Below are 25,286 nucleotides of genomic sequence, written 5' to 3' on the forward strand. Positions count from 1 at the left end.
GATGGCTACTAGCCACGGTGCCTATGTTCTACCTCCACTTTTGTAGGCAATATGCCTCTTATAATAGCTCCTAAGAATCACAACTGGGGAGAGTGCTGTTGCACTCAGATTCTGCTTGTGGGCTTCCCATGGGCATTTGGTTGGTCACTGAGAGAACAGAGTGCTGGACCAAATGGGCATTTGGCTTCATCCAGCGGTGCTTTTATGTCAGTTGCAATGGTGTGTATGGTGCCCATGACAAATTCTCCAGTATGCAAATGTGCCCACAGGCCCCAAAAGATTGTCAATCCCTGCCCTAGGGCTTACTTCTTAGCTTCTGACCCCAGTTCTGAGAAGGTCCAGCTGTATTCAGCAGCAGTTCCAAACTGAGTTGCAGGAGATTGTTACAGCTGGCTGGGCAATAAAAATGTGTTCCATGCTAGAGAGGAAAAGCTTCGGCTTCAGCGCTTTGATTCTTACATGCAGCGAAAGGCTGTTTGGTCTATACTGTATTTAGTTGACCTACTGTTGTGACATGGTGGTCCTCAGAAAAGTCTCCACTGATGTTATATTTGCATTGTAACTGAAATAATAATGAAGGCATTTGACTCCAACTGGTGTAGCTTTGAGCAGCATTATCTTGATGAATACCTCCAATGATGCTCTCAACAATCCTTCCAAGTCTTTTAGAGTATACATTAGAGAGATAATAATATAAGGGTCCATAAACCCAGCTGTACAAATATAGAGAGCAGCTGAGTCAGTTTCCCTGCTATTTGCCCATGAATTGCTTGTGATTATTTCTCAAAAATATTTCTTGTTTAACCATTTACTGAATAACTGCCTTGAATTATTTTTAGACAAATATTCATTCAGGAGCATCTCACTATAGATTCAAAATTCAAGCCCAATGTGAAGTCAACTCAACAATGCACAAATACACCCATGGTTGCAGTCTGATGTGTACTTACAGTTGTGTGTGACCAATAAGAATAGTCGAAGCTGAAACTTTTGGGTGTTTCCTTGGGCTGCTTTGGATTAATGATAGCTAAGAAGAAACAAGAGAGGGGAAAAGCCATCATATGATATGAGCACTCAACAACCAGAACGTTCAGAAAAGGATTGTTTCTTTGAAGCATCCCAATTCCTAAAGCCATTCAGTCTACAGATTTGGTACACACATTCCACCTGCGCTCCCTATTCGGAAGCTCATGCTCCATGTGTCCCCAGAGATGTCTCCCAGAGAAGGTCAGGCTGTGTCATACGGAGCCCTGCCCCTTTTAAAACATTTGAACTGGCCAACTACAATATGGCAGGGCAGAATCAAGTCCTGACAAGCATTAAAAAGATGCTTTTCAAACTAAACCTGGGGATAGCTGAGGAAATACTTAAGTACAAAGCTGGAGTCTCTTCTATGCTTGTGCACCTAACGTTTTTAATGCAGGGCCATAGTTCAGTGGGAGAGCACATGTTTTGCATAAAAAAGATTCTGGGTTGAATCCCTGGCATCTCTCGGTAGGGCTGGGAAAATATTCCTGTCTGAATCCCTGGAAAGCTGCTGCCAGTCAGTGTAAAGAACGCTGAGGTAGATGGACCAATGATCTGACATGATATAAAGCAGCTTGCTGTGTTCCTACATCTCATCTCTTAGTCCAATCACTTGAAGAGGTCTGCTGTAGAGGGGCCTCACAAATGTCACACAGTGAGATCCAGTAAGGGCTGTAGCTCAGTGGCAGAGCATCTGTTTTGCATACAGAAGGTCCCAGGTACAATCCCTAGGACCTCCAGGTAGGGTTGGGAATGCCCCCTTCCTGAAACCCTGGAGAGCTGCTGCCAGTCAGTGTAGGCAATAATGACCTGACTTGGTATAAGGCAGTTTCCTATGTTCTTACATATTATGTCTGCGGAGCAGTGGGGAGGGAGAACAACAATACACCTACATGCATTCAACTATTGTGTTTTTAAGTTCAGTGACTTTGACCCACAAAGGACAGCTATGCTGATTGCCAGTCTGTTGAAACCTAAATGTCCTCTCACTGACCATGGACGATATCCAATGGCTGTCTGGCTTGTTGAAAACACCTTAGTGATGTAAATCCTAAGGCAGCCAATGGAGGAGCTCTTCATATCGAATGGGGGTTTAGCACTGTGTGAACCCACACTGCAGGGACATGCATGTGAATAATTTTAGAGTGCAAATTCGGTGGGAAAGACCTTTGTGATTGGCTCCATTCATGTGACCCCCCCTTTAAAAAAAACATCCCTGGTATGATGCATGATAATGGAATAGATGGATAGCGTATTTATTTTTTAAACAATTTATAAGTAGCTTTACCACAGCTCAAAGCAGATTATATTTAAAAATACAGTAAAACATGGTTAAAACAACAATGCAAGCAAATCTGAGTAAAACAATGATATCCTTCACTGAACACAATCATAAACAGCCTACAAAATGAGTCAGCAGCTAAATGCATACATGGGTTTTACATCCCTTGCGGAATGCAGCAAGGGAAGGAAGCAACTCCTGGCCTTGCAAGGGGAGCTATTTTTATTTAAATGGTTTCAGCAGAGCTTCCACAGCAATTTACAAAAACAAGATAAAATACAAAAATTATTAACACATTAAAATACACATAAAAGCCTGGGAAAATAAAGGTTATTCCACAATATGGGAGCGTAGTGTAAACTATGATCTTTTCCATTATAACCCTGCAGGTAGGAACTTCTCTATTTTTATTATTTTCTACAGCTGTTCAACGTAGGCACTACATCACCATCATGATTAGGTTTTATGAGTGTGCATTAGACTTATTTAGTTTCTGTGTGGTTCTCCCTATCGTGCACAGGAAGGAGAGTTGGTATACCCATCTTTAGTAACAGTATGCCTCCATTCACAACAACAAAGTGCTTGTTTTTGCTGGCATGCCATGCGGAGACAAAATAGGTCCAGCATTCATGCAATGCTGCCTTGAGTAGAGACACATGGAGTGAGTGTATAGCAGAGCTTTGCCTTTCTAGCAGGCGATCCACTTAGACCACAGAATCAACCTTCATGTAAAAGACTCAGTGGTAATTGATAAGTACAACTGACAGCAAACATGGGAAGATCACTGGATTTGTGCATCAATTACTAGAGTTAGCTGCAGACACAGCTATGACGAGTCTCCCACACGTCAGAAACAGCAAACAGCAGAGTGTCCTTAACGTAAGCCATTCACCCTTAATCTTCAGCAGGAAAGCTATCATGACTCATGTATAAAGTCCACAGCAACTAGCTAACTGAACCCTTCCTTACAGAAGGAGGACCCTTGAGTAAGAGAAGGCATGAAGGAAGTGTGTTCATCCCCACCAATAATTCCTCCCATTCTCTCCCAGATGTGCCTGTGTTTTAGGATGCACTGAATTCAATAGGACTAGCTTCTGAGTAGATACGCATAGGATTACACTCTTATATTATTATTATTATTATTATTATTATTATTATTATTATTATTATTATTAATGGATTGTATCCAGTGCTGTCGTTCCACTTGCTCAATAGACTTCCACTTCCATGATGGAACTTCCCCTTTCTCTCCTCTCCCCTGCAACCCCCCCTGCACCCTTAACATCTGCTCCAGAGGATTGGAGAACCCTCCAGACTAGATTTAGGGTAGGGCACGGGTAGAGGAGGTCACATTGTACAAGTGAAACTCCACATGCACAGTGTTGGGTACAACCCTAAAAAAAAATTATTTGAATTTGAATTTGTTTTTAATCAATACTGTGAATTACCTTAGTTTTGGGGGCAGATCTGTGTGCATGGTGAAGGTGATCACCCCAGAAGCTATGGAATAGAATGGAAGAAACCTTTGGTCAAGAGATTCTGGTTCATGATGGAAATTGACCCGAATACCTTACTGGAGAACAGAAATGTTTTTCTGTCTGAAATGTGTGAGAAGCAGAAATGCTGGGGAGGCTTTAGTTGAGCTAAGACAATGCACTTGTGTGAAGAAAGTACAAAATTTGTTACTTCATGAGGCTAGCAGCGTTGGGTGTCCTTCATGAGTCTTCTACCCCAATAAGGCTTGGAATCGTGTCAACTCCTAAAGCAATGGAAAACTGTTTCTGGAAGTGTATTTCCCGTGACCTTTCATTTACCAATATAGGCCCAATTTCAGTTGTGAGCATGGGGCAAATTAAAAAGGAGCCAATCAGCAATCAGAAAAAAAACTTTTCTGGGATGTTGGGGAACAAAGAGAAGTGGCACTTTCTTCTCTGGACTCCAACTTAGCTTTATATATTTTCTACATAAGCAGGTTTTTCTAATGTCTTTTTGTGCTGCAGTTTATCTCATCTGAAACACACATAACACAGAATACAACTTCACTTTTAGATTCCATTCTTGCTGCTTATAATAGTTTTACAATGGGTTACGTTTTTCTGTGCTGAGTTTTCCAGATACTTTTTGTACACTTCTGGGTGTACAAAAAAAATATTCATGGGTGAGGATCAGACTTCACTGTCTTATTTTTAAATATATTTTTTTTCCTGAACACCAGATTGATCTCTACTACCAATGCATCTAAGATCACAGGAGGCTGATTCCTGGAAAGTCACTTTGGATTGGTAGCTATGTTCTTCTCTTAAACTAAAGGATTATGTAGTTGGAACAATTGGGATAGTGCAGTAAGCTTTAACTAGAAGGCTTAACCCCTTATATACCTAGTTGATCACTATGCTCTGCAGGGGAGGGCCTTTTGCAGATACCATCTTATCAGGAGGTCCATTCTGCACAACACAGGAAGCGGACCTTTAGTGTTGTAGCACTGACACTTTGGAATTCTCTTCCCTTAAATATTAGACAGGTGCCATCTCTGTTATCTTTTTGGCACCTACTGAAGACCTTCCTCTTTCAACAAGCCTTTTAAGCAGAGACCTTATCCCAGTTTATGTCTGTACTGGAATTGCTTTTTAAGATATTTTTAAAGTTGTTTTTTTAAAAAATGTTTAAAAAATGTTTTGTTTTAATATGTTTTAAAGTCTTTCATTTTTAAAATGTTGTAAAGTGCTTTTATTGTTTTTGTTTGCAGCCCTGGGCTCCTTCTGGGAGGAAGGACGGGATATAAATTTAATTAATAATAATAATAATAACAACAGCAGCAACAACAACATAGGATTCAGCAAAAGTTGAGATGTAGTTAATTTTCATCTTGCATATTGGTCTTCTGAGTAGAATTAAGTTTATAACAAGTTCCATATTCATATTATATTTTCTTTTTCCATATAATCATTAATTGCATATACTGTTCCTTATATCTCACTTATATTCATTTTCATATAATGTACTGTTGATTTCTGCTTAATATTTTATGACCATGTCTTTCATAAACTGAAATGCGGTCACTGGTCTTCTGCTGATATCTTTAAAATAAATCTTTTCTAAAGGATTTAGCCTCTTGAGCCTTGTCTGGTCACCACCCTCTTGCCAGTTTGGGCAATTTAAGAACCTCACTTTCAAATACAATAAAACCACAAATTAAAATAAAATCAAAATGGAAGAGGAATATGTCAGTGTTCATAGGTTTTGTTCATTTTTAGTTTACAGGGGTGTCATAAAATGCTTTGGGCGGTATTCAGTGCTAGTCCTACTGAGAGTAGACCCACTGAAGCTAAAAGACATGACTCATTAATTTCAATGGGTCTACTCTGAGTAGGACTTAGCTGAATACAACTCCGTTCATATGTTCAGGTAGGGAGCGAGTTCAGTACAGGCTTGCCATCAGTAGCAGTTGGTAGGGCATAACAGGGCAGGATTGCTCACTTGGCACACCAATCTGGTGTAGATTACTGCTACTAAGTGAGAGGAAGAGGAGAAGGGATGAGGCAGCACAGTCATCATTCATCATCATTGGCGATCACTCGTGGCCGAGTAAGATTGTCTTCCAAGATAAGGTCTTTAACAGTGGGTCCGTAAGTGACTGTGGAGGCCAATTCTGGATCCACACAGCCTCCCACAGTGAGGACATAGGTTTCCAGATGGAAGATGGTCGCAATGAGGATTTGTTTGACATGCCTTCCGCTTAGCTCATTTCTCCTGCTCGCCCCGTATTTGTGCTTCTTCGAAGTCCATAGCACCTTTGATAATAGCCAACCTCTATTTGGGACGTTCATGGGCCAAGACTTCCCAGTTCTCAATGTTCATGTTACATTTTTTTAGATTCGCTTTAAGAACATCTTTAAACCTCTTTTGTTGTCCACTGATATTCCATTTTCCATCCTTAAGTTGGGAGTAAAGCAGAGCTTGGAAAAGTGACTTTTTTGAACTACAACTCCCATCAGCCCCAGCCAGCATGGCCACTGGATTGGGCTGATGGGAGTTGTAGTTCAAAAAAGTAACTTTTCCAAGCTCTGGAGTAAAGTAGCTGCTTTGGAAGATGGTGATCAGGCATTCAAACAACATGGCCAGTCCAGCGAAATTGATGTTGAAGGATTATTGTTTCAACACTGGTAGTCTTTGCTTCTTCCAAAACACTAACATTAGTCCGTCTGTCTTCCCAAGTAATTTGCAGAATTTTCCGGAGGCAGCATTGGTGGAATCTTTCAAGACGTTTATGAGGCAACAGAATGGTGAGGGCGCAGTGGCAGAGCCAATCCAACACTCCTGCCACTGCACCCACACCATGCCAACCTCCCTGCCCCCTTGCCCCTCCCCCTTTCTGTTACTGGCAGCAAACTCTGCATTGTGATGCCAGGTGAGCAACACCACCACCATCCTGCTCCACCCCACCAATTGCAATTGCTTGCCATATACCTTGGTAAGTATAACACTGCATTCTTAAAGCATATATAAATGATATATCTCCTGGATTCCTTCCCTTCAATTTTATTCTGAACCTTTTAAATACATATGAGTGGAAATATTGTGGTTCTGAAATTATACATTTCAAAATTCTGAAAGGCTTGCTATGTTCCATAAACAGAGAAATATGCTCTTTTTCATTTAAGAAAAATTGCAGTGCTTTTTAAAGCTTCTTGTGATTGACTTTTAGCAAAGAATATCAATGTCTAAAGACAACCATAATTGCCTTTCACTCTCCCACATGGTGTTTCACCACTAAATGCCAAGCTCTGTGTGGAATGGATTGAGAATTCATCCCAAATTCTTGTAATACCACTTTAACCCTGTGAACTGGGCCATGAAGGAAATTTTTTGGCAATTTCAAAGTGAAGACACTTTCAGTTTTGAAACACCTAAAACATTGGTGAGACAGAATAACCTGAAGTACATAAATTCACTATATGGCAATGTGATAAAGTGGAAGAGGAAGCCAGCCCAGCTGCACAAGCAGCCAAAGCCAACCTCTGTCAGTGTAGCAGGATGAAGAAGAGCTTGGAAAAGTTACTTCTTTGAACTACCATCCGCCCCAGCCAGCATGGCCACTGGATTGAGCTGATGGAAGTTGTAGTTCAAAAAAGTAACTTTTCCAACCTCTGGGACAGAGCCTGGAAAAGTTACTTTTTTGAACTACAACTCCCATCAGCCCTAGGCAACATGGCCACTGGATTAGGCTGATGGGAGCTGTAGTTCAAAAAAGTAACTTCTCCAAGCTCTGCTCTGGGATGAAGCAATGATTCACACAGCCCCATAAGGGCAATAGATGAAGATAGCAATTGTGTCTGGTGGTGCAGCAAGACTCTTTGTGTTGGCCCTGGCAGGAGGAGTGAATGCCATTTTAGCTGCTCTTCAGGCAACAAATTATCTTGGGCCAGCCTTACAAGAAACCTAAAGAGTCACTTGATGCAGCACTATTTTTAAACATGACAATTAAACTCTGTATAATCTAGAAGAGTCACTCTACAATGCTTTATCATGTTACAAAGGATGCTGGGATGCAGCTCTTAGACCATTAGGTGAAGCCAGTAAGTGCAGCAAAAATCTTGGGCTGTTCCTACCAGTGCCCCAAGGTCATATGACCCCTCTTTGTTTCTTTCTTTCTTTCTTTCTTGCTAAGAGATACGCTCACCACCACCACCATTTGCATGTCACTCAATAACAACTTTTTTGGGTGGTTTACAATAAATGAGTAAATAAGGATTTATTAAACATAAATTAAACATCAAACCAAAAACTATATCAATATAAAACTCACTGCACCCCCAAAATTGAAATACTGATATAAAAAACTGAGTGCCCCAGACTATGTGTTATTTAAAAGGCCTGGCTGAACAGAAAGGTCTTCACCTAGCATTGAGAAGAACACAAAGATGGCATCAGGTGAGCCTCCCTGGGAAGGCTCTTCCATAACTGAGTTGCCACTACCGAAAAGGCTCTCTCCCTAGTGGTCACCCAGTTTATTTCATGCAGTAGGGGCACCTGGAGCAGCACCTTTGAAGAGGATCTTAGGGTTTGGGTGGGTACATATAGGAGCAGTTGGTCTTTCAGGTAGCCTGGTCTCAAGCTGTCTAGGGTTTAAAAGGCTCAAACCAGCACTTGAAATTGGGTCCAAAAACAGATTGTGAGCCAGTGCAGCTGACAAAGCACAGATGTAATATGGTCAAACTGCCCCTTCCCGGTTAGTAATGTTGCAGCCCTGTTCTGGAATAAAGGCAGTTTCTGGATCATTTTTAGGGACAGCTCCACACACAACACAATGCCATAACCTAAACAGGAGGTTACCAGAGCTTGGATAATTGTGGCCAAGCTATCTCCATTCAGTTAAGGCTGCAGCTGGCATAAAAGTCAAAGCTAACAAAAGGCATTTGAAGCCACAGAGGTTACTGGCACCTCTAATGACAATGATGGATCAATAAGCACCTCCAGACGGCAAATTTGATCCTTTAGGGAGAGTGTGGCCCCATCTAGAACAGGCTGAACATCATTCACTTGGGTGGATGAATCACCAGCCAAAAGTACCTCCATCTCATCTGGACTGGAATACTCAGTTTATTTATTCTTTTCCAGTCTGTGCCCACACCCAATCACTGGTTTAGGATAGCCATTCAGTAAAGTAGTATGGAAAGGAACGAAACATTAAATCCAGATAGGCTGCACTGTAGCTTCCATAGCCACACTTCTATGCGTCTGGCACCCAGAGAGACACAGCATGCATTTTTGCCACTAAAGAATAGAGCAACAGGCAAAGAGCTCAGGTTGTAGACCAAAGGGTTCCATGTTCAGTCCTTGGCATCTACGGTTAAAGAGTCTCAGTTAACAAAACTGGAAAAGCAATATAGGAATGGGTTCGGTAAAAAGAAACCATCTCAGTGTAGGTATATGGATCAACTAACCTTCAGTTTTGATAACCCTTCCAGCAATTTGATTCTAAAAGGAATTGTAAAGATCAATAATGCCAATAAGGATTTCAGTTCAGAGTCATTAAGCACTTGAAAATCTAAATGCAACATACATGCACTTTTGAATTCTGTACCATATTTCCCCTCTGATGCTGAGAATGTTACCATGGCAATCCAGGAACTGAAACTGGCTTGCTCTGTCATTCTTCCTTAATTGTTTATTGCATTTTAAAATAAGAGAGAGACAGCAAACAGAGGTACAAACATGGAATAATGGCAAGCCTAAAAATAACAATATCCATAATTTTAGGCGTCATTCAAATGACCTTTTGGAATAAGAAGAAGGTGCTGAATGAATAATTATATTCTTAACAGGCAGCTGATGTGCCATGCAAATAGAAGAGGCTCAGCTTTGCCAAGAGGAGGTTCATTTATTATAAAAGAATGCAGAATTAATTTCCATCCCTCAGCCAGCATTAGAGAATTTCAAATTTACAACTTTGTAATTTATAACTTGACAGTACAGACAAGTCTTTCAAGGTTTTATCGCAGTTTAGGGCAAAAGATGTGGAAACTCTGGGAAGATGAATTAAGGACTGGAGTAGCTACATCTGAACTGTGGTTTAGACAAACCTTGGGACATGTGGTTGCCATTTCAAATTCACTCTTGTAGAGGCTTTTACCCATGGAGAACTGGTCATGCAAAAGGATGCCATGCACTAAATCAGTGTTATGCACACGACACCATCACAAACTCACATTTTGATGGATTTGTGGTAGCATATATCTACTAACAGCTCTCTATAAGACAGGAAACAACTGCACAAGTGAATTTAAAATAGCTGCTATTTATCCCAGAATTTGTCTGCATTGGACCTCATTGTCTCTGATTTCAGAGGTTCCAGTGTATAAACACTTCAAACAGCAACAAGATTCTCACAACTGATATTCACATTTTTTAAAAAAAATCAGATAGTGCAGTATGTGTCTTCTGTTGACACATTAAGTCTTTAACCTAGGGTGCTCAGGGAAGACAAATTAGATGGTCACTCCGAATTTTGCTCTTATGCAAGGGGGAGGGAGGGTGTCTTCAGTACATTAAGAGCCTTTGGAAACACAATTCCAATGTCTGTTACTGCTAGGAATGTATAAAAAGACCTGCATGCTTTGGAAGTTGTTTACATCACACAACGATAACATATGGCATCCAAAATACATAGGGAAAACACATGGACACATCAGGGATCTGTGGTGTTTGTGGTAGAAAATTCCATGGAGCTGGTACATGAGGAAACATTGTGATAAGAAACTAAATAAGTAAGGTGGATTTATAGCAGCAACTTTGATCTGTACCTTAGTAGTGTTGTGTGCTATTTGCTTACACATTGATCTGTCTGTATTGGTGTTTTTTTAAACCTGGGCAGATTAAGCTAATATGTATTTCCAAGGAAGAACAATGAATGAAAATTTCTAAAGGCTTCCATGTGCACCATATACAATTGCTTGCACATCTTTCCTGGATAAAGTGGCCTCCCTCACCCATGCAGCAGGGGTGGTAATTAACTGTACCTATAATAGTATGTTGTGTGTAGGCCTAAGGAAATGAACCACAAACAACTCTTTTCTGATATCTATGTTCATCCTGGATCCCAAATTAATGATAAGTCTTCCCGTAAAGACTGGCAGTTGCTAGGGAAACTACCTAGAGGTATCAAGCTGGTGAGTGTACCCATCAAAAGCAAAGGCAGCACAAGCCATGTAATTACTGAATAGCATGCAAGTTAATGCAGAAACATAGAGAAAGCAAGGTGGTGCCTATCTAATCAAATGACACTCAAAATGCTAGAAGTGAGCTGGTCAGTTAAAATGCCTTCCTGCCTTGAAAAACAAATGCATGACTTTACTGTTGCTCTGACCAGTCTTTTTGCTAAGGTTCAGCATTATATTCAGTTATCTTCCCAGACTTTTAACAGCACAATTCTATATATGTCTCCTTAGAAGTTAAATCCTGTTGGCTGTGTGTGTTTGTGTGCTTAATTTCATTTAAAGCAGCACAACAGCAGCAAAGTAACAGCAGATGTTGAAATGAGAGTGTGCCAGTGTGTGTGTGCGTTTACCTAAGAAAGCAGGCTTTTACCCTGCATCAGGATCACTGAGACTTGAGACTTAGTAAGATAAAAAAGCTACTTTATTTATAGAAATACATATTAGATAGAAAGGCAAACCTAGTTCTCACTAACTAACTAAGTTGGAGGCGTAACGCCCAGGTGTGGGAGTTAGCCCCATGCTAGGAGAGAGAGCAGAGACGAAGGGATGTCTCCTCTCTCCCGGACAGTCAGAGAAGAAAGGAGTGGAAAGGCAGAAGGAAGAGGGGCATGTAAGCTTCCCTAAAGATGTAACAGTCTAGCTACAGAAGGAAGTCAGTCAGAGCATCACAGGTAAAGGTAAACAAGCCTATCCATCTGGAGGACCCTAGTTCTATCTGCCTTCTGGAGCATAAACAAAAGAACAAAACAGGAGTTGCTCTTGCCCCACTTCCGTTAACTCCAAGGGAGGTGGATATAGAATTGCCACCTAAATGTATTTTTTAAACACATGTCTCTGTGTCTTTACAACAATCCTGTAGAGGAAGCTAAGAAGTAGAGATGTGCCTGAGGCCATCCATTAGCGTCATGCTGAGTAGGGATTTGAACTTGCATTTTCCACATCCAAACCTAACAACAGAGCCACTATACCACACTAACCAATAAGATTAGAATGTCTAATTCTAAAGATTTCGAACACAATAATGTTTTGATCACTTCAAAGCATGTCAATCTGGAGCACTTTAAATGTTTAGGCTTTCAGCATGCATTCATGATTATTATTTGAATGAATGATAATATTAAAATATCTACAACTATAGGGTTGGTTTTAAAGAAAAAACACCTACTCTGATTTTCTCCTCTGTTTATTAATTGTGTCCATGAGAACAAGAAGGAGCAAGGACTTCAAGACTGGGGGAGAAGACTGTGTGTATCATGTTTGGATTCTCAAAAGGTTGGTAAGTAGAGGGGGAGGAGATGCTGAAATACAGGAAGGGCACTAAAAGGCTGATCTGCATCTTCAGATCTCCTCTTACGCTACTCTGCATCACAGCTTGTTCCTTTGGCGGCACAGCTGATGCAATTCCCAGTTTTGCACATATTGGTCCCTTAGTGATAGATTGCACTGAACCTTTGCCCCCTAAACCTGCTGCGTAAATGAATGCAGAAAAAATCAATTAGTCCCTTTGTCTGTAATTTGGAGGGCTGAAAACCATGCCCATACACAGCTAACAACAGACTTTCATTTTTAAGAGAAAAATTTTAAAGCCACAAAAGTGAATGATGTCACTGTCTCTTCATCTGAGGCTTTACAGCCAACATCTCAAGTCTCATATCTCTTTGTCTGTTGTGGCAACCTCTTGAGATTCCACCTGGCCCTGCTTTTCTTAAAGCAGTTCTATGACAAAAGCACAAGCTGAAACCGAGTTATTAAATAATATAGGCAGCTTCTGTGAATTTGCTGGTTCTTTTTTGAAAGCCATCACATTTTGTGGCACTGAATTCCACATATGTCAATTGCTTAATTGTGAAATGCATTTTGCATGTCCTGAATCTATTGTTCTCTTTCCCTTGATGACACCCCTCAAAAAGCCAAGTGTTAAAAAAGAGATAGTATCCATAATTTTATAAGCCTCTATGATTTTCTCTTTTAGTAATATTTTCTTCCTAAGCCAAAGAAAAAAGAAAAAAAAGAGCACCAACTGTTTAAACTCGCCTTCTTCTGGTTGCATTAGTTGCCCTCTGTCACTCCTTCTCCAGCTCTACTATATCCTTTTAAAAATAGGGTGACAAAAACTGAATTCTGGCCGTGAACCAAAAAACACTACAACTAGTTCCATGTGCCAAAGGGGGCTTTGAGCTTCAGTTTCTCAAACACCAGCTCTCTCTCCTGCAGGGTAAGCTGTGTTTTTAAAAACAGATGAGAGTTTCAAAAGCAGATTTTGATGTGGCTTATGGGTTGTGGGTTTGCAATTCAAAGAAAGAAAGGGGGGGAAAGCAAGAATCACATAGGGAAAGTCCAAGCCCATGGGTACAACTCGGGAAGGGGAAGAATATCCGCTAAATTGGAGTTGGCGCTGGATTCTGACTAGATTTGACAGTTCGCTATCCTTTCAGACCAGCACCAGTTTCTCACAGTGGGACGCAGCTGTAATCAGCACGGATTTTGTGCCTCTGACTGAAATTGGCAAGAAGTTTTTTAAAATTTCCCCCCTATTTTACGTAATTATCTTCATAAGCAAAGCTGCTGCATTTGTACTCTCATAAAAACGATCGCCATTTGTCCATTATATATTATGAAAAAAATTGCATTGTTATCACAATATAATGCAAAAAATATTGGCTTTCTGGTTTGCCCCAGGCTACATATGTCATTAGTGTTAATTGTCAAATCATCCTGCAATTTCATGCCTTTCAAACAAGACATCTCAGAGCATTCTGAATCTCCATCCTCTTGCGCAGGAAATATTATGATGTAGATATGATAATGATCACCATTTGTCCACACACCCACAGTCAGTAACAGTCACAGACATTGAAACCTTTTTTCATTCTCCTGCCATTACACTGTAACTGTAGACCATATACCAGCCACACTTGGATAGGATCGCCTTGTGCCCCCCCCCCAGCTTTTGAATCTGTACTGTTACTGTGAGACTGGCTGAGTTGGGAGTGGGAGGGACTGCATGGCGGTGGTTCCGCTCCTACTTGGCAGGTTGGCTCCAGAAGGTGGTACTTGGGAAACATTGCTCGGCACCCTGGACTGTCCAGTATGGGGTTCTGCAGGGGTCAGTTCTGTCTCCCATGCTGTTCAACATCTACATGAAACCGTTGGGTGTGGTCATCTGGAGCTTTGGAGGGCGTTGCCATCAGTATGCTGATGACATGCAGCTCTATTTCTCCTTTTCATCTTCTTCGGGTAAGACTGTCAATGTGCTGAACTGGTGCCTGGCTGCGACAATGGACTGGATGAGGGCTAATAAACTGAAGTTCAATCCAGACAAGACTGAGATGCTGCTAGTGGGTGGTTCTTCTGACCAGATGGTGGATGTCCAACCTGTCCTGGATGGGGTTGCACTCCCCCTGAAGGAGCAGGTTCGTAGCTTGGGGGTTTTCCTAGAACCATCTCTGTCACTTGAGGCTCAGGCAGTGCCTTCTACGAACTTTGGTTGGTGGCCCAGCTACACCCCTATCTGGACAGAGATAACCTGGCTTCAGTTGTCCATGCTCTGGTAACCTCCAAGTTAGATTACTGCAATGCGCTCAACATGGGACTGCCTTTGAAGACGGTTTGGAAACTGCAGCTTGTGCAAAATGCAACATCCAGATTGGTAACAGCGACCAGATGGTTCAAACATATAAAACCGATTCTGGCCCACTTGCATTGGCTGCCTGTAGGTTTCCGAGCTCGATTCAAGGTGCAGGTTTTAACCCATAAAGCCTTACATGGCTTGGGACCACAATACCTGATGGAACACCTCTCCCGACATGAACCCACCCATACACTATGCTCAACATCAAAGGCCCTCCTCCGGGTGCCTACTCCGCGGGAAGGTCAGAGGATGGCAACAAGGAAGTGGTGGCCCCCAAATTATGGAATGATCTTCCTGATGAGGTGCGCCTGCCGGCAACACTGTTATCCTTTCAGCGGCAGGTCAAGACTTTCCTCTTCTCCCAGGCATTTTAGCATGTGTTTTTAAATTGCTTTTTAAAAATGTGTTTTTAAATTTGTATATTTATTTTTAATGTTTTTAATTGTTGAAAACTGCCCAGAGAGCTTCGGCTATGGGGCGGTATACAAATGCAATAAATAATAAATATTGTGTGCATGCGTGAGTATGTGCGTGCCTGTGTGTGTAAACAAAAATACAAGGTGGTACTAGTGGTGGTGGTGGTGATGCTGCTGCAGTACTGCTGACAAACTAATTCGAGAATAGTGAATAGCGAAAGGGAGAGGAATCATTAAGTAGCACATCAGTTAGCCCGAGGCAAGAGACAGACTCAAAGGTAATTATCTGCCTCACTGATATGTAAATAGGGAAAAAAACACATGGAACACTGTGATCATTCACGTAAGCTGCCTAAAAATTACACAATTTTTTCCCACCGCCAAAAATCCACATTGAATACTGTCATCATTTACATAAGTATTTACGTTAATAATAACAAAAAAAATTGGCCACTGGGGAAAAAACACGCGGATCGAATAATCCAAGAAACACAAACGGCAGATCGAATCGGCAAGTGCCACAGCAAGTGGGAACAAAAAAAGGGCAGATCGGGATCAAATGAAGAATACAAGTGGATTGGAACTATGCAGCCAACCCTATCCCTAGGTACACCTAGCACTTTGAATCTCAGTCTCTATTTGTAATGTGAATTATATAATGATACAATGATATTCAATGTTTTGTTTTATTTTAAAAATGAAATAAATATTGTATTTATTTATTGAACTGACATTTTTAGTGAGCTTTCTACTATATGATCCCAAGATCTCTTTCCTGGTTGGTTAGAGCTCAGTAGACCCTGTCAATACACTCTCGTTACAGCACTTGTGCGCTAAAATCTTGAATGAGAAGTAAATGCCGTATTTGAGAATACAGGATTCCAAGAACAAATCTTACTGTGCAGACAGCACTGGTTAAAACAAATATTGTTGTCTGTAGTGTGGACAGGAAAGTAGCCAGTATGGGATGCAATCACAGAGTAAGAGTGCAATGTGGAAATTAGAGTGAATGCATAACTATCAACCTTCAAATCTACCATGAAGGTGTGCCCAAATAAAGCTCAGATGATAGGAGCTGGTACCTTCCAAAGATTTATCTGAACATCAGAATTACTGCACAAGTCAAGCTGAAACATCATACACAAAAAAGGAACATATTCACAGGACATTAGTATGGAGAAACCAAGAAAGAAGCAGGAGAAGACAGAGTTAGAAATATCCTGTGATTTATTACACTCCCAGAAATATCATTAAGGGGCTCAGCTGTTCTCTACAAAGCAGCCAGTAGCTCTACTTGATTGAAGCAGTGGGAAAGAGTACATTCATGCAACAAATTAGCTAATTACCAAAATGTCAGCAATTGTGTGCTTTATGCAGATAGTTTCCAGCAGAGCTTCTCAGAGAGCTATTTCAAGATAGCCCGTAACTGAGGACTAATAGAATGGAAAAGATGCACACATCTGTATGCCAGTAACAAACAGCACAGGTATGCAATTATAATATCATTCCCTGTAATAGTGAACTCAGATAGTGAGTGCCAACAGGACTATAGCTAAAAAAGAACGATTGGGAAACAAGAAGAACAGGTATCTGCTTGCTTGGGGGAACACCAGGGTTTGCAGAAGTACAAAAATCACTTTAGTTGTGTGTGTTTTTGCCCCCTTCATTTTTTAAAACAGGCCAGTGAGAACTCAGTATGCTCAGTACCCACAGGATATACACTCTACATTGTAGAGTGTCATTTGGAAAAGAAAAATGGCAAATCGGAGATGGAAGGGTAGGAATGGTTGGCTGGCCTTTTGTTTATATAAACTGGGAATAGCCCTCGGAATTATTGACAGACTCATTCTCTCTGGATAGATAGACTTTTAGTGTTGTGGCATCTTCCCTTTGAAATCTAATCTCCTTAAATATTAGATAGGCACCATCTCTGTTGTCTTTTCGGTGCCTATTCAAGACCTTCCTCTTTCAACAAGCCTTTATTTAAGGCTTTATCCCAGTCTGCATCTGTGAGCCCATCCATACAGTTGTATAATCTGCAATGTTATAGCTTTGTGTCCTCATTAATTCACCGCCATCCATATGACACTGCAAGCTGGTACGGATTTTTGCGTTCACAAATCTGCATTAGAAATACCACTGAAAAACCGATATGCTTTCCTAAACGGATAATAAATTACATTAACGTCTGTGCACTTGGAGTCAATGCTGCTGATTTTTCTGCAATAGGCAGTCCATGGGCATTCCTCCATCATGTGCCAAGCCCCTTGTCTCCTTCCCACCCAATAGCACATCCACAAACCTGCACATGCGTGGGAATTTAAAAAAAGATATACGTTTCTGCACTTTTCCGAAAAAGCACATCGAAAGCAAATGACCATTATGGACCAATCACTGAAAAGGGGTGAACTTAGGAGAGTGGCCAATGCTAAAGCAATTTAGACCAAAAAAAAAAGAGAGAGAAGCCCACAAGTATGGATGCTTGATAATCAGGTTTTCAAAATAATCCGACCACAAATAGGACATGTATGGATCTCGAGGCCACCAACTGAATATAGAAAACAAGGATTTTGCAGTTAGGTATGGATGAGCCCCAAGTTGGAATAGTCTTTACGTTTTTTAAAAAATATGTTTTAAAGATTTTTTAAAGATGTTTTGTTTTTAAGATGTTTTAAAAATGTTTTTGTTTGCTGCCCTGAGCTCCTTCTGGGAGGAGGGGTGGGATATAAATTTAATAAATAAATAAATATATGAAAAGGATATCAGGATTATTTTTACTCAAGAGAGGATGCACAGAAGGGCTTTTTCTTGTTTGTATAAATGATACTTCTAATATTTGTATAAAAAAGGAGGAATGCAACAGGTGCCACTTTTCTTAGCTGAGTTTGGCAAGTGGCACTTGCCAAAATCTTTCACACATAGACACGCACACACCCTACACCTACAAGGTACCAGACCCTGTCTTCCTTTGCATTTGCTCACTCTACTTTGGGGTAGCTCCTAGATGTCTTTGGCAATATGATGCTTCTTAGGCTCTCTGTCCTATTGCAAGCCACTCTCAAGTCTTGAAGCAAACCCAGCAGAGCTCAGTAGAAATTAGGAGCTGCGTCTCTCTCTCTGTCTTTCTCTCTCTCTGATTTTTGTTGTAAATGTTGTAAATGGAAACAGTGGTTTTTAGCACTTCCTTAAAAGCTAAATTGTTAAACAGTTGGGGGACCAGCATGTTTACCATTAAGCATGTGGAAGGGCTTTATTGAAGATGAGGCTAAATTAATGTGGATTGCTTTGAGATTTTTTCCAAAAAAGAGAGGCCATTGAGAAGGCCCATTCTTGTGTTGCCACCCTCGAGGGGACACACGAAGAAGGACCTCAGATGCTGAACACAGGTTTTGGGTTGGTTCATTTGGGGAGATGTGGTCCTTGAGGTATTGGGGTCCTGAAATGTATAGGGCTTTATAGGTCAAAACCAGCACTTTGAATTGAGCCCGAAAACCAGTTGGTAGCCAGTGCAGTTGTGCTAGAATTGGTGTTATGTGCTCAGACTGTCTTGATTCTCTACATGTGTATTCTACCTCAATCTTTTTAATATTCCAAATTGATATTTGTGACACTGGATCATTACATAGCTATTTTTGACCAAAAAAAAACAACATTCCTAAAGGCTTCTGGCAAGAACTTGCACTTTTAAGAACAGCACATACATTTTGAAATCCAACTATAATTACCAAAATTGCCACATACTCTGCGCAAAGGGATGGTGATATCCTTGTCACAAACTTGCATGCATCTAACAATACATTTCTTAATGCATCTAACAATACGTTTAGAGCTCCTAATTCATCAACAGTTATGCCACAGGATAGTTCATGATTGAATTGGAGCTGTGTGCATTTATAGACTAGGATTAATTGAACTGAAAGAAATGGGCCTGGTATAGGGACAGTTAAAGCCAAAGTTTACAGCAACAAAGGGCTAAGAGTTTCTAGATGACCTGTTTGTTGAGCATTCATCCTGATTTGTTTGCAGGAAGATTAGATAAGGTTGCTGAAAGCAAGTGCCATCCCATATTTTCCACTCCATTTTCCCACCGCTTTCCTTATTGCAAGAAGTCCAATCTTTTGGGGAAGTGGCTTTGTGTGCAAGGCCTCCCAATCAGCTATGCAATCTGAATTTGCTAGTATGTGATTAAATCCCACCCTGAAAATAGTGATAGTCTGGAAGCATCTTAAGAGCCACCGCTTGGCTCCAAGGAGTTCAGACAAGGTGTGGCTGCATATGTTTGGCTTGGATAAGAAACTATTAAAAGGCAGCATGTTAGCCATCTTCAAGTATTTGAAGTGGTCTCACATACATGATAACGCAAATTTGTTTTCTGTTGCTACAGAAGAGATGACCCAAACCAAGAGACTCAAATTACAAGAAAAGGGAATTAGACTAAACATTAAGAAGAACTTCCTGAGAATATAAGCTGTTTTGACTGTGGAACAGACTGCCTCAAAAGGTGGTGGTCTCAGAGTTTTTAAGCAGAGCCTGGATGCTCACCTATCAAGGATGCTGTATTAATGCATTTCCTACATCAATGGGGGACTAGGCTGGATGACATCTGAGGTATCTTCCAACTCTATGATTCCTCACAACATATAATACTAATTTCTGAAATGTTTCAAACATAGCCATGCATGGGGGCAAAATCATCCAGGTAGAATTGCCATATATTACTTGGAAATACAGATCTAAGTCTTCTGGCAAATATATGAGCAGGAGTCTCAGTTTTCAAATAGTGGCTGGTGTGGTGGTCCACTAGGTAGCAATGTGACAATGATGAAGGGAGGGGATTTTTCTTCCTGACATTTTTTTTTGGGGGGGGGCTGCCCTGTGCATCATGCAAGTGCACAATTGCTGAGATTATCATCAGCCCTGTTGGTGTCAGCAGCCTGTGGTGGTTCAGTTGTGTGGTGTTGGCTGCGGTATCCTCAACTTCCACCACTGCCTCAGTCTATCCTCAGCCAGTCCCCACCTGCCTGCCTTCTTATTTACAACTAGTCTAGGGTGTGCACTGCCTTAGTCTTCTCTTTTCTCCTTTTTAGTCTCAGTGTTGGCCTTGCATAAGTCTACAGGGAGGACAATAAGACACAATAAGAATTAGCTGGCTCCGCCTGTCATTGGCTCTGACTCCACCTGTCACTGGCTCTGGCTTCACCCCCTTGGCCTCCCTGTCTTCCGCCCTACCAGTCCCAATGGGCACCAGCCACCACTGGCCAAAAGGTAAGGGTAGCAACTCCCTCCTCCACCCCTATCCCCCAAATTGCCACGCAGCTGCCATTAATGGTTTCACCTAGTGAACCCCTCACCACCTACTGCTGGTCTTCATCTTTTAAAATTGGTAAGATTCTACCATTCACGTATCATACAAACAACATGTGTAAAAAACTTTGAAAATTCAAAAACAATTTAAAAGGTAAGCATTAATACTATTATCATTAGCAGTATTAGTATTACAGGTGTGAGTAATACTAATGTGCCTTTGCTACAAACCATGGGATACCGACTTCTAAGAGAATAAGAATATCCAACAGAGCCCTGGGGGAAGCTTTTTCTTAACAGCAAATCTATAGCCCTTGTGGGCATCAAAACGGGTTTTTAGAAGGCATGGCAGTGAATAGCCTTATACCGAGAATATCTTGATCAGATGTATGTTTCACTCACCATAAAATACATACTTCTTCACTACGGCAATTGCTCTACTACCCCAAAACTTGGGGTTTGTGTTAAATTATTTCCTGTTCACACTGTATAATAGCAGTGCTTAAGGTGTTACCAGCTGGTGTGCTGTTGTTTTCTTTTCATGGCCTAAAATGGTGCGATAATTTCTGAATTTGTTCTAATTTAAGCAGATGGATGATTTGGTGGAGACAAAATTGTAAATTAAATGTTCTTTTCTATCTGAGAATAGAAACGCAAAGGGTATTTGATAGGAATTGCTATAACTGGCTTGGCTCTACATATATTGTTACGAATTTACTGTCAGATGACGGTGAATGGGTCTACCAGTGTGGTTTTGCCTTCAAGTAACAACTAAGTAGAGTACAGAATTTGACAGGAAAATTCTAACATGTCTTAAAGGTTGTGGATGGTCCCCTGAACAGGTAATTCATGTGCAGAGCTGGATCTGGCAGACTGTATGAGAAAAAGAGGTTGATTTTGAAAATGCAGAGCCAACCCAGGCATGACATTATTTACATGTCCACTGCATTCACATATAAAGTGAGGTGATGCTGCAGGATCTTTCACAACAAAGGAAGCGTGGGCAGAGGGGTGCTGAACTGTCTCCCATCCCACATCTAACCTTCCCAGCAGCTTGGGCTGGTTCAGTTGTGTGGTGTTGGCTGCGGTATCCTCAACTTCCATCACTGCTTCAGTCTATTTTTACCAGCCATTTTTCTCTATTCTTGGCTCAGTTAGAACCAGAACTGAGAAAAGTAGCTAGAGCAACCAACTGCAGGAATGTTAATGTTCCTATGGAAGTAACACAGTGCTCCTTTTTTTCTCCCAGAGAAGGCTAGCATGGAGTACAGAGAGACTGCCCTAAGTATGCTTCTTAAATGAAAAAAACAAAAACAAAAGGATTGGGGGAATTGAGGCTGATTCCAGAAGCTGTTTGGAAAGGCTGAATTATAGTGTCTGTCCCCGAAGAGAGTGATCATTCAACAGAAACAAAAGTGTGATGCTGGGAACCAATGCTGTGTAGCTGAAACCAAGAGACAGCGAAACAGGAATGCAGAAATATTTACACGTTCCTTTTACCATCTCACACTTTTCCTCTTTATTAAAACCCAACAGTCTTTGATCAGTTACTTCTAGGGATGAGTAGGGCAGAGCAAAAACATCTCCTACAGTGGTGATTTGTACAGTTAGACTGACTAATCCAGAAAATGAATACTTTTTCCTCATCTCTCAGCAAAGTTTCTGATCTCTAGAGGGATTTAACGGCAGCGGAAATCAATATTGCAACTGGGTTCTAAGAAATCATGTGACAACATTCCACCATACCTACAGAGGGACGTTGTGCTGTGGCCTTACACAGTCTGTGCCTGACATTGGGGGGAAAGGGCCAGTTAGACGAGGAAGAGGGAGAAAAATTCTATAGAAATTAACTTGTAAAGAAAACAAAGGTGAGAAAAATGAAGACCCTCCCCAATTATCACTTTTGGATTAGGGAGGTGGTTCAAGGAATATAGAGGTGGTCAGGAAAAATGGGTCCTTTCCACTGCCTTCATCATTGCTGGTTGTTGTTTGCAGAGTGTTACTGTTTTAAAAAATATGCAGATATTTAAGTTACATTGAAATGATGACAGTAAAAAGAAATGGTGGTAGCTATCATAGCAAGCAAACTATGGACAATGGTGGACCTTGTGGCAGGGCATACTCTGCACAGATGCTCTAAGTGCCCAACTTAGCCAGTATTGTCATTGGCTCACACCAAAATAGACCAATAATATTCCCTTACGATACTGTGCTTAGGGTTGTCAGGTCCCAACAATCCAGAGATTTGCCCTGTCTCTTTAAGTACCCCAAATAAGTGGGATACGCAGCAGCTACAGTTTTTTCCAACTGTTATTTCCATGGTCCATCTATCTGTCCCCTTTCCAACTGAATGTGCCGAAGACTTAGAATTCTGCTCACTACAGCATTTGGGGAAGATGGCAGACAGAAGGACCAGAGAAGGAGGGAGAGAAGAGAAGCCACAGCTGTCACATGTGCTGCTTAATCAGAAGCTTTTAAAAGGACAGAGAAAAATCTCTGGATTGTAACCTAACACCCATAACATGCATGCATGCTCAGCAAAATGAAATGGACTCCAAATAAACACAAGAGTACAAAAGGAATTTATGATGGGTTTGCGTAAAGAAAATGGAGGTTCAGCTTGACCTTGCAGTGTCATTTTGGAAAATGGTTCATTGGTGGGAACAAAATGAAACATTGCAAGATTTAAGTTGGTGCCAGAAAATACAAGACCCTCAAGGGGAATCTGCTTGAAACTCACCAACAAAGGAAAACAGTTTCATCCATTTCCAACAATATATTTTGAGTGTAACTCTAGGCATAGACCTTCCTCTGTTACTGCCCGTGCTGGGTTACAACCCAATTCAAAAACTCTTCAAATAACGGGGGGGGGGGCACAGCCAAAGTGCCCATTTGGCTGTAGACATGAACTCTTCACCAATTCTGTACACATCCACTTTATGACCAAGTTAGGTCATCAGTGTACCAAGCCCCACCTATTCAAGCACATTTTCTGCTCACAGATATCCCAGGCCATGCTTCTGTCTTTGCCCTCCCAAATCAAAAACCAGAGGGCGTAACTATGTGACATCGAATCTGTTGCTTGCAGAAATATCGGGGTTAAAGCAAAATTGCAGTGGGGTCTGGATCAGGACCACAGTGCATGGGGAGCCTTAACCTTTCCACCCCCATGCAGGGAAAGGAGATTTAACCCTTCCCTCCCCTGCCATGGTCCTGAAAAAAATATCATCCTAGTGCTTTTCCCCCTATCCTTATCAGCATGCTGTGGTCCATATCTTGATAGGCTTCTCCCACTTGGTTTTAATTTTAATCCTGATGCATTTAACATCAAGGGTAGTTAGGCCCTAAGCAAACAGAAGTGCTGAGCTGTCGCGTGCCATGCAGTCCAGTGAGGCTCTAAACAGAACTAGCATTCATGTCCAGCTGAGAGGGATTGACTACTCCTTTTGCTGCTTTGTGCTTCAATTGCTGCTTTTGTCCTTTGGGCAATAAAAACCTCACTGTCAGCAGGTCTCTGGGGTCAACAGCTCTGGGGTTGTAGGCTTCTACTGGCATGTCAATGCCAACAGCAGCAGCATTGCTCCGAAAAAAATATGTGCCCTTAAGAGGCACATGGGGGGGCAGCAAGAGCCTCACATCTCTCTAGTCCCTACCTACCTGCTGTTATGTATTTGAATGTGTCTAAGAACAGACGACTGCATTAAGAAGAATACAGGGTGCCCCCTCCCGTGTTTTCCTCAAAAGGTAATGCTGGGGAAAATGGGCACCTTCAGGGCACAACTGATAAGTGGATCAAAGTGCTTAAGGAAGGACATTGCTAGGTACTGAAAAGAGCACAGGCCTGTGACACAAATGTGCAAAAAATAGGCATATGCTACGTTATATGTGAAGATGCAGTTTTAGGCCAGCTTTCAGGGAGTATAGGGAAATTATAGTAGGTGGGTGAAGTCTCACCGGTACTGTGATTTGCAGCATGTCCACATGCCCTTTTAACAAAGTATTTTTAAAATGTTTTTTAAAAGGGATAAGGGGCAAGTCTCCCTGGCCTTAGCATAAAAGACCCAGGTCTCATGCCTTATGGGTAACCCCACTAACAATGCCCTTGTGTTTAATGATTTACCTACCTACTGATTGTCACTTGTAACTCTCCACCACCTCGCCACTTGTACCCCTGTGGGGCTCTAGGATATCTGTTTGTAAGATAAACACAGGTCCAGAACCATGGCAGAGATAAAGTGATTTAGCTTGCAATCCAGTATGTCTCCTCAGAAGGAAACTCCATTGGGTTCAATGGGACTTTCCTATGTAAGTGTGTATTGGATTGCAGCCTTCATTTACAATCCTAACCGCAATTACCAGGGAATAAGCCCCATTCAATTCAACAGGACTTACTTCTCAGTAGACAGACATGGTTAGGATTATACTGTTGATTAGGTACATGTGGGGAATTTTAGGGGGAAATGGCTGGTGGAGACCATCTCCATCCCACCCAACCATGCTTGTTGATCCCTAGTCATCTCCCCCTTCTCTTTAAGTTCTACATGGCATTCTAGCAGCATAAAGGAAAAGTTTTCCCCTTGGTGGCTTCTAGAATCCTATGGCAGGGCCATATGGACTAGGGCCATAGCAGAGACTCAAAACGTTACACCCTTCCCGTGTGCTACAGTCTTGATTCAAATCCCTCCCCCACTGCTTTTTCAGAAAGAAAGGCGACTTTGGGAGCACCTCGACACATCTTTGAGCTTCAGTTTACCAGCAGTCAAGACAGTAATTAAATTTTAAAAAGTATTTGTGTTTCTAGAAAGAATTGGTATCAACACACACCATTTTAAAAAAGAAAAGATACAATTAATTCTGTCTACTTGTTCATTACTGAGCTTGTTCTCCTCCTTAATATGTTTGGTTACAAT

At 41.4% G+C, this 25,286-nt stretch overlaps 1 protein-coding gene across 6 annotated transcripts in view; it reads right to left on the minus strand.

Moving 5' to 3' along the window:
- The window catches only part of KIF1A (kinesin family member 1A), a 158,020-nt gene that overhangs the window by 112,639 nt on the left and 20,095 nt on the right, over positions 1-25,286 (minus strand). For all 6 annotated transcript variants that reach the window (XM_061636495.1, XM_061636499.1, XM_061636498.1 and 3 more), the window contains exon 3: positions 951-1,027. In XM_061636495.1, coding sequence (XP_061492479.1) covers positions 951-1,027 — 77 coding nt within the window. The remainder of the gene's footprint in view (positions 1-950; positions 1,028-25,286) is intronic.

Source organism: Rhineura floridana, chromosome 7 (genome assembly GCF_030035675.1).
Source record: "Rhineura floridana isolate rRhiFlo1 chromosome 7, rRhiFlo1.hap2, whole genome shotgun sequence".
Lineage (NCBI taxonomy): Eukaryota > Metazoa > Chordata > Lepidosauria > Squamata > Rhineuridae > Rhineura > Rhineura floridana.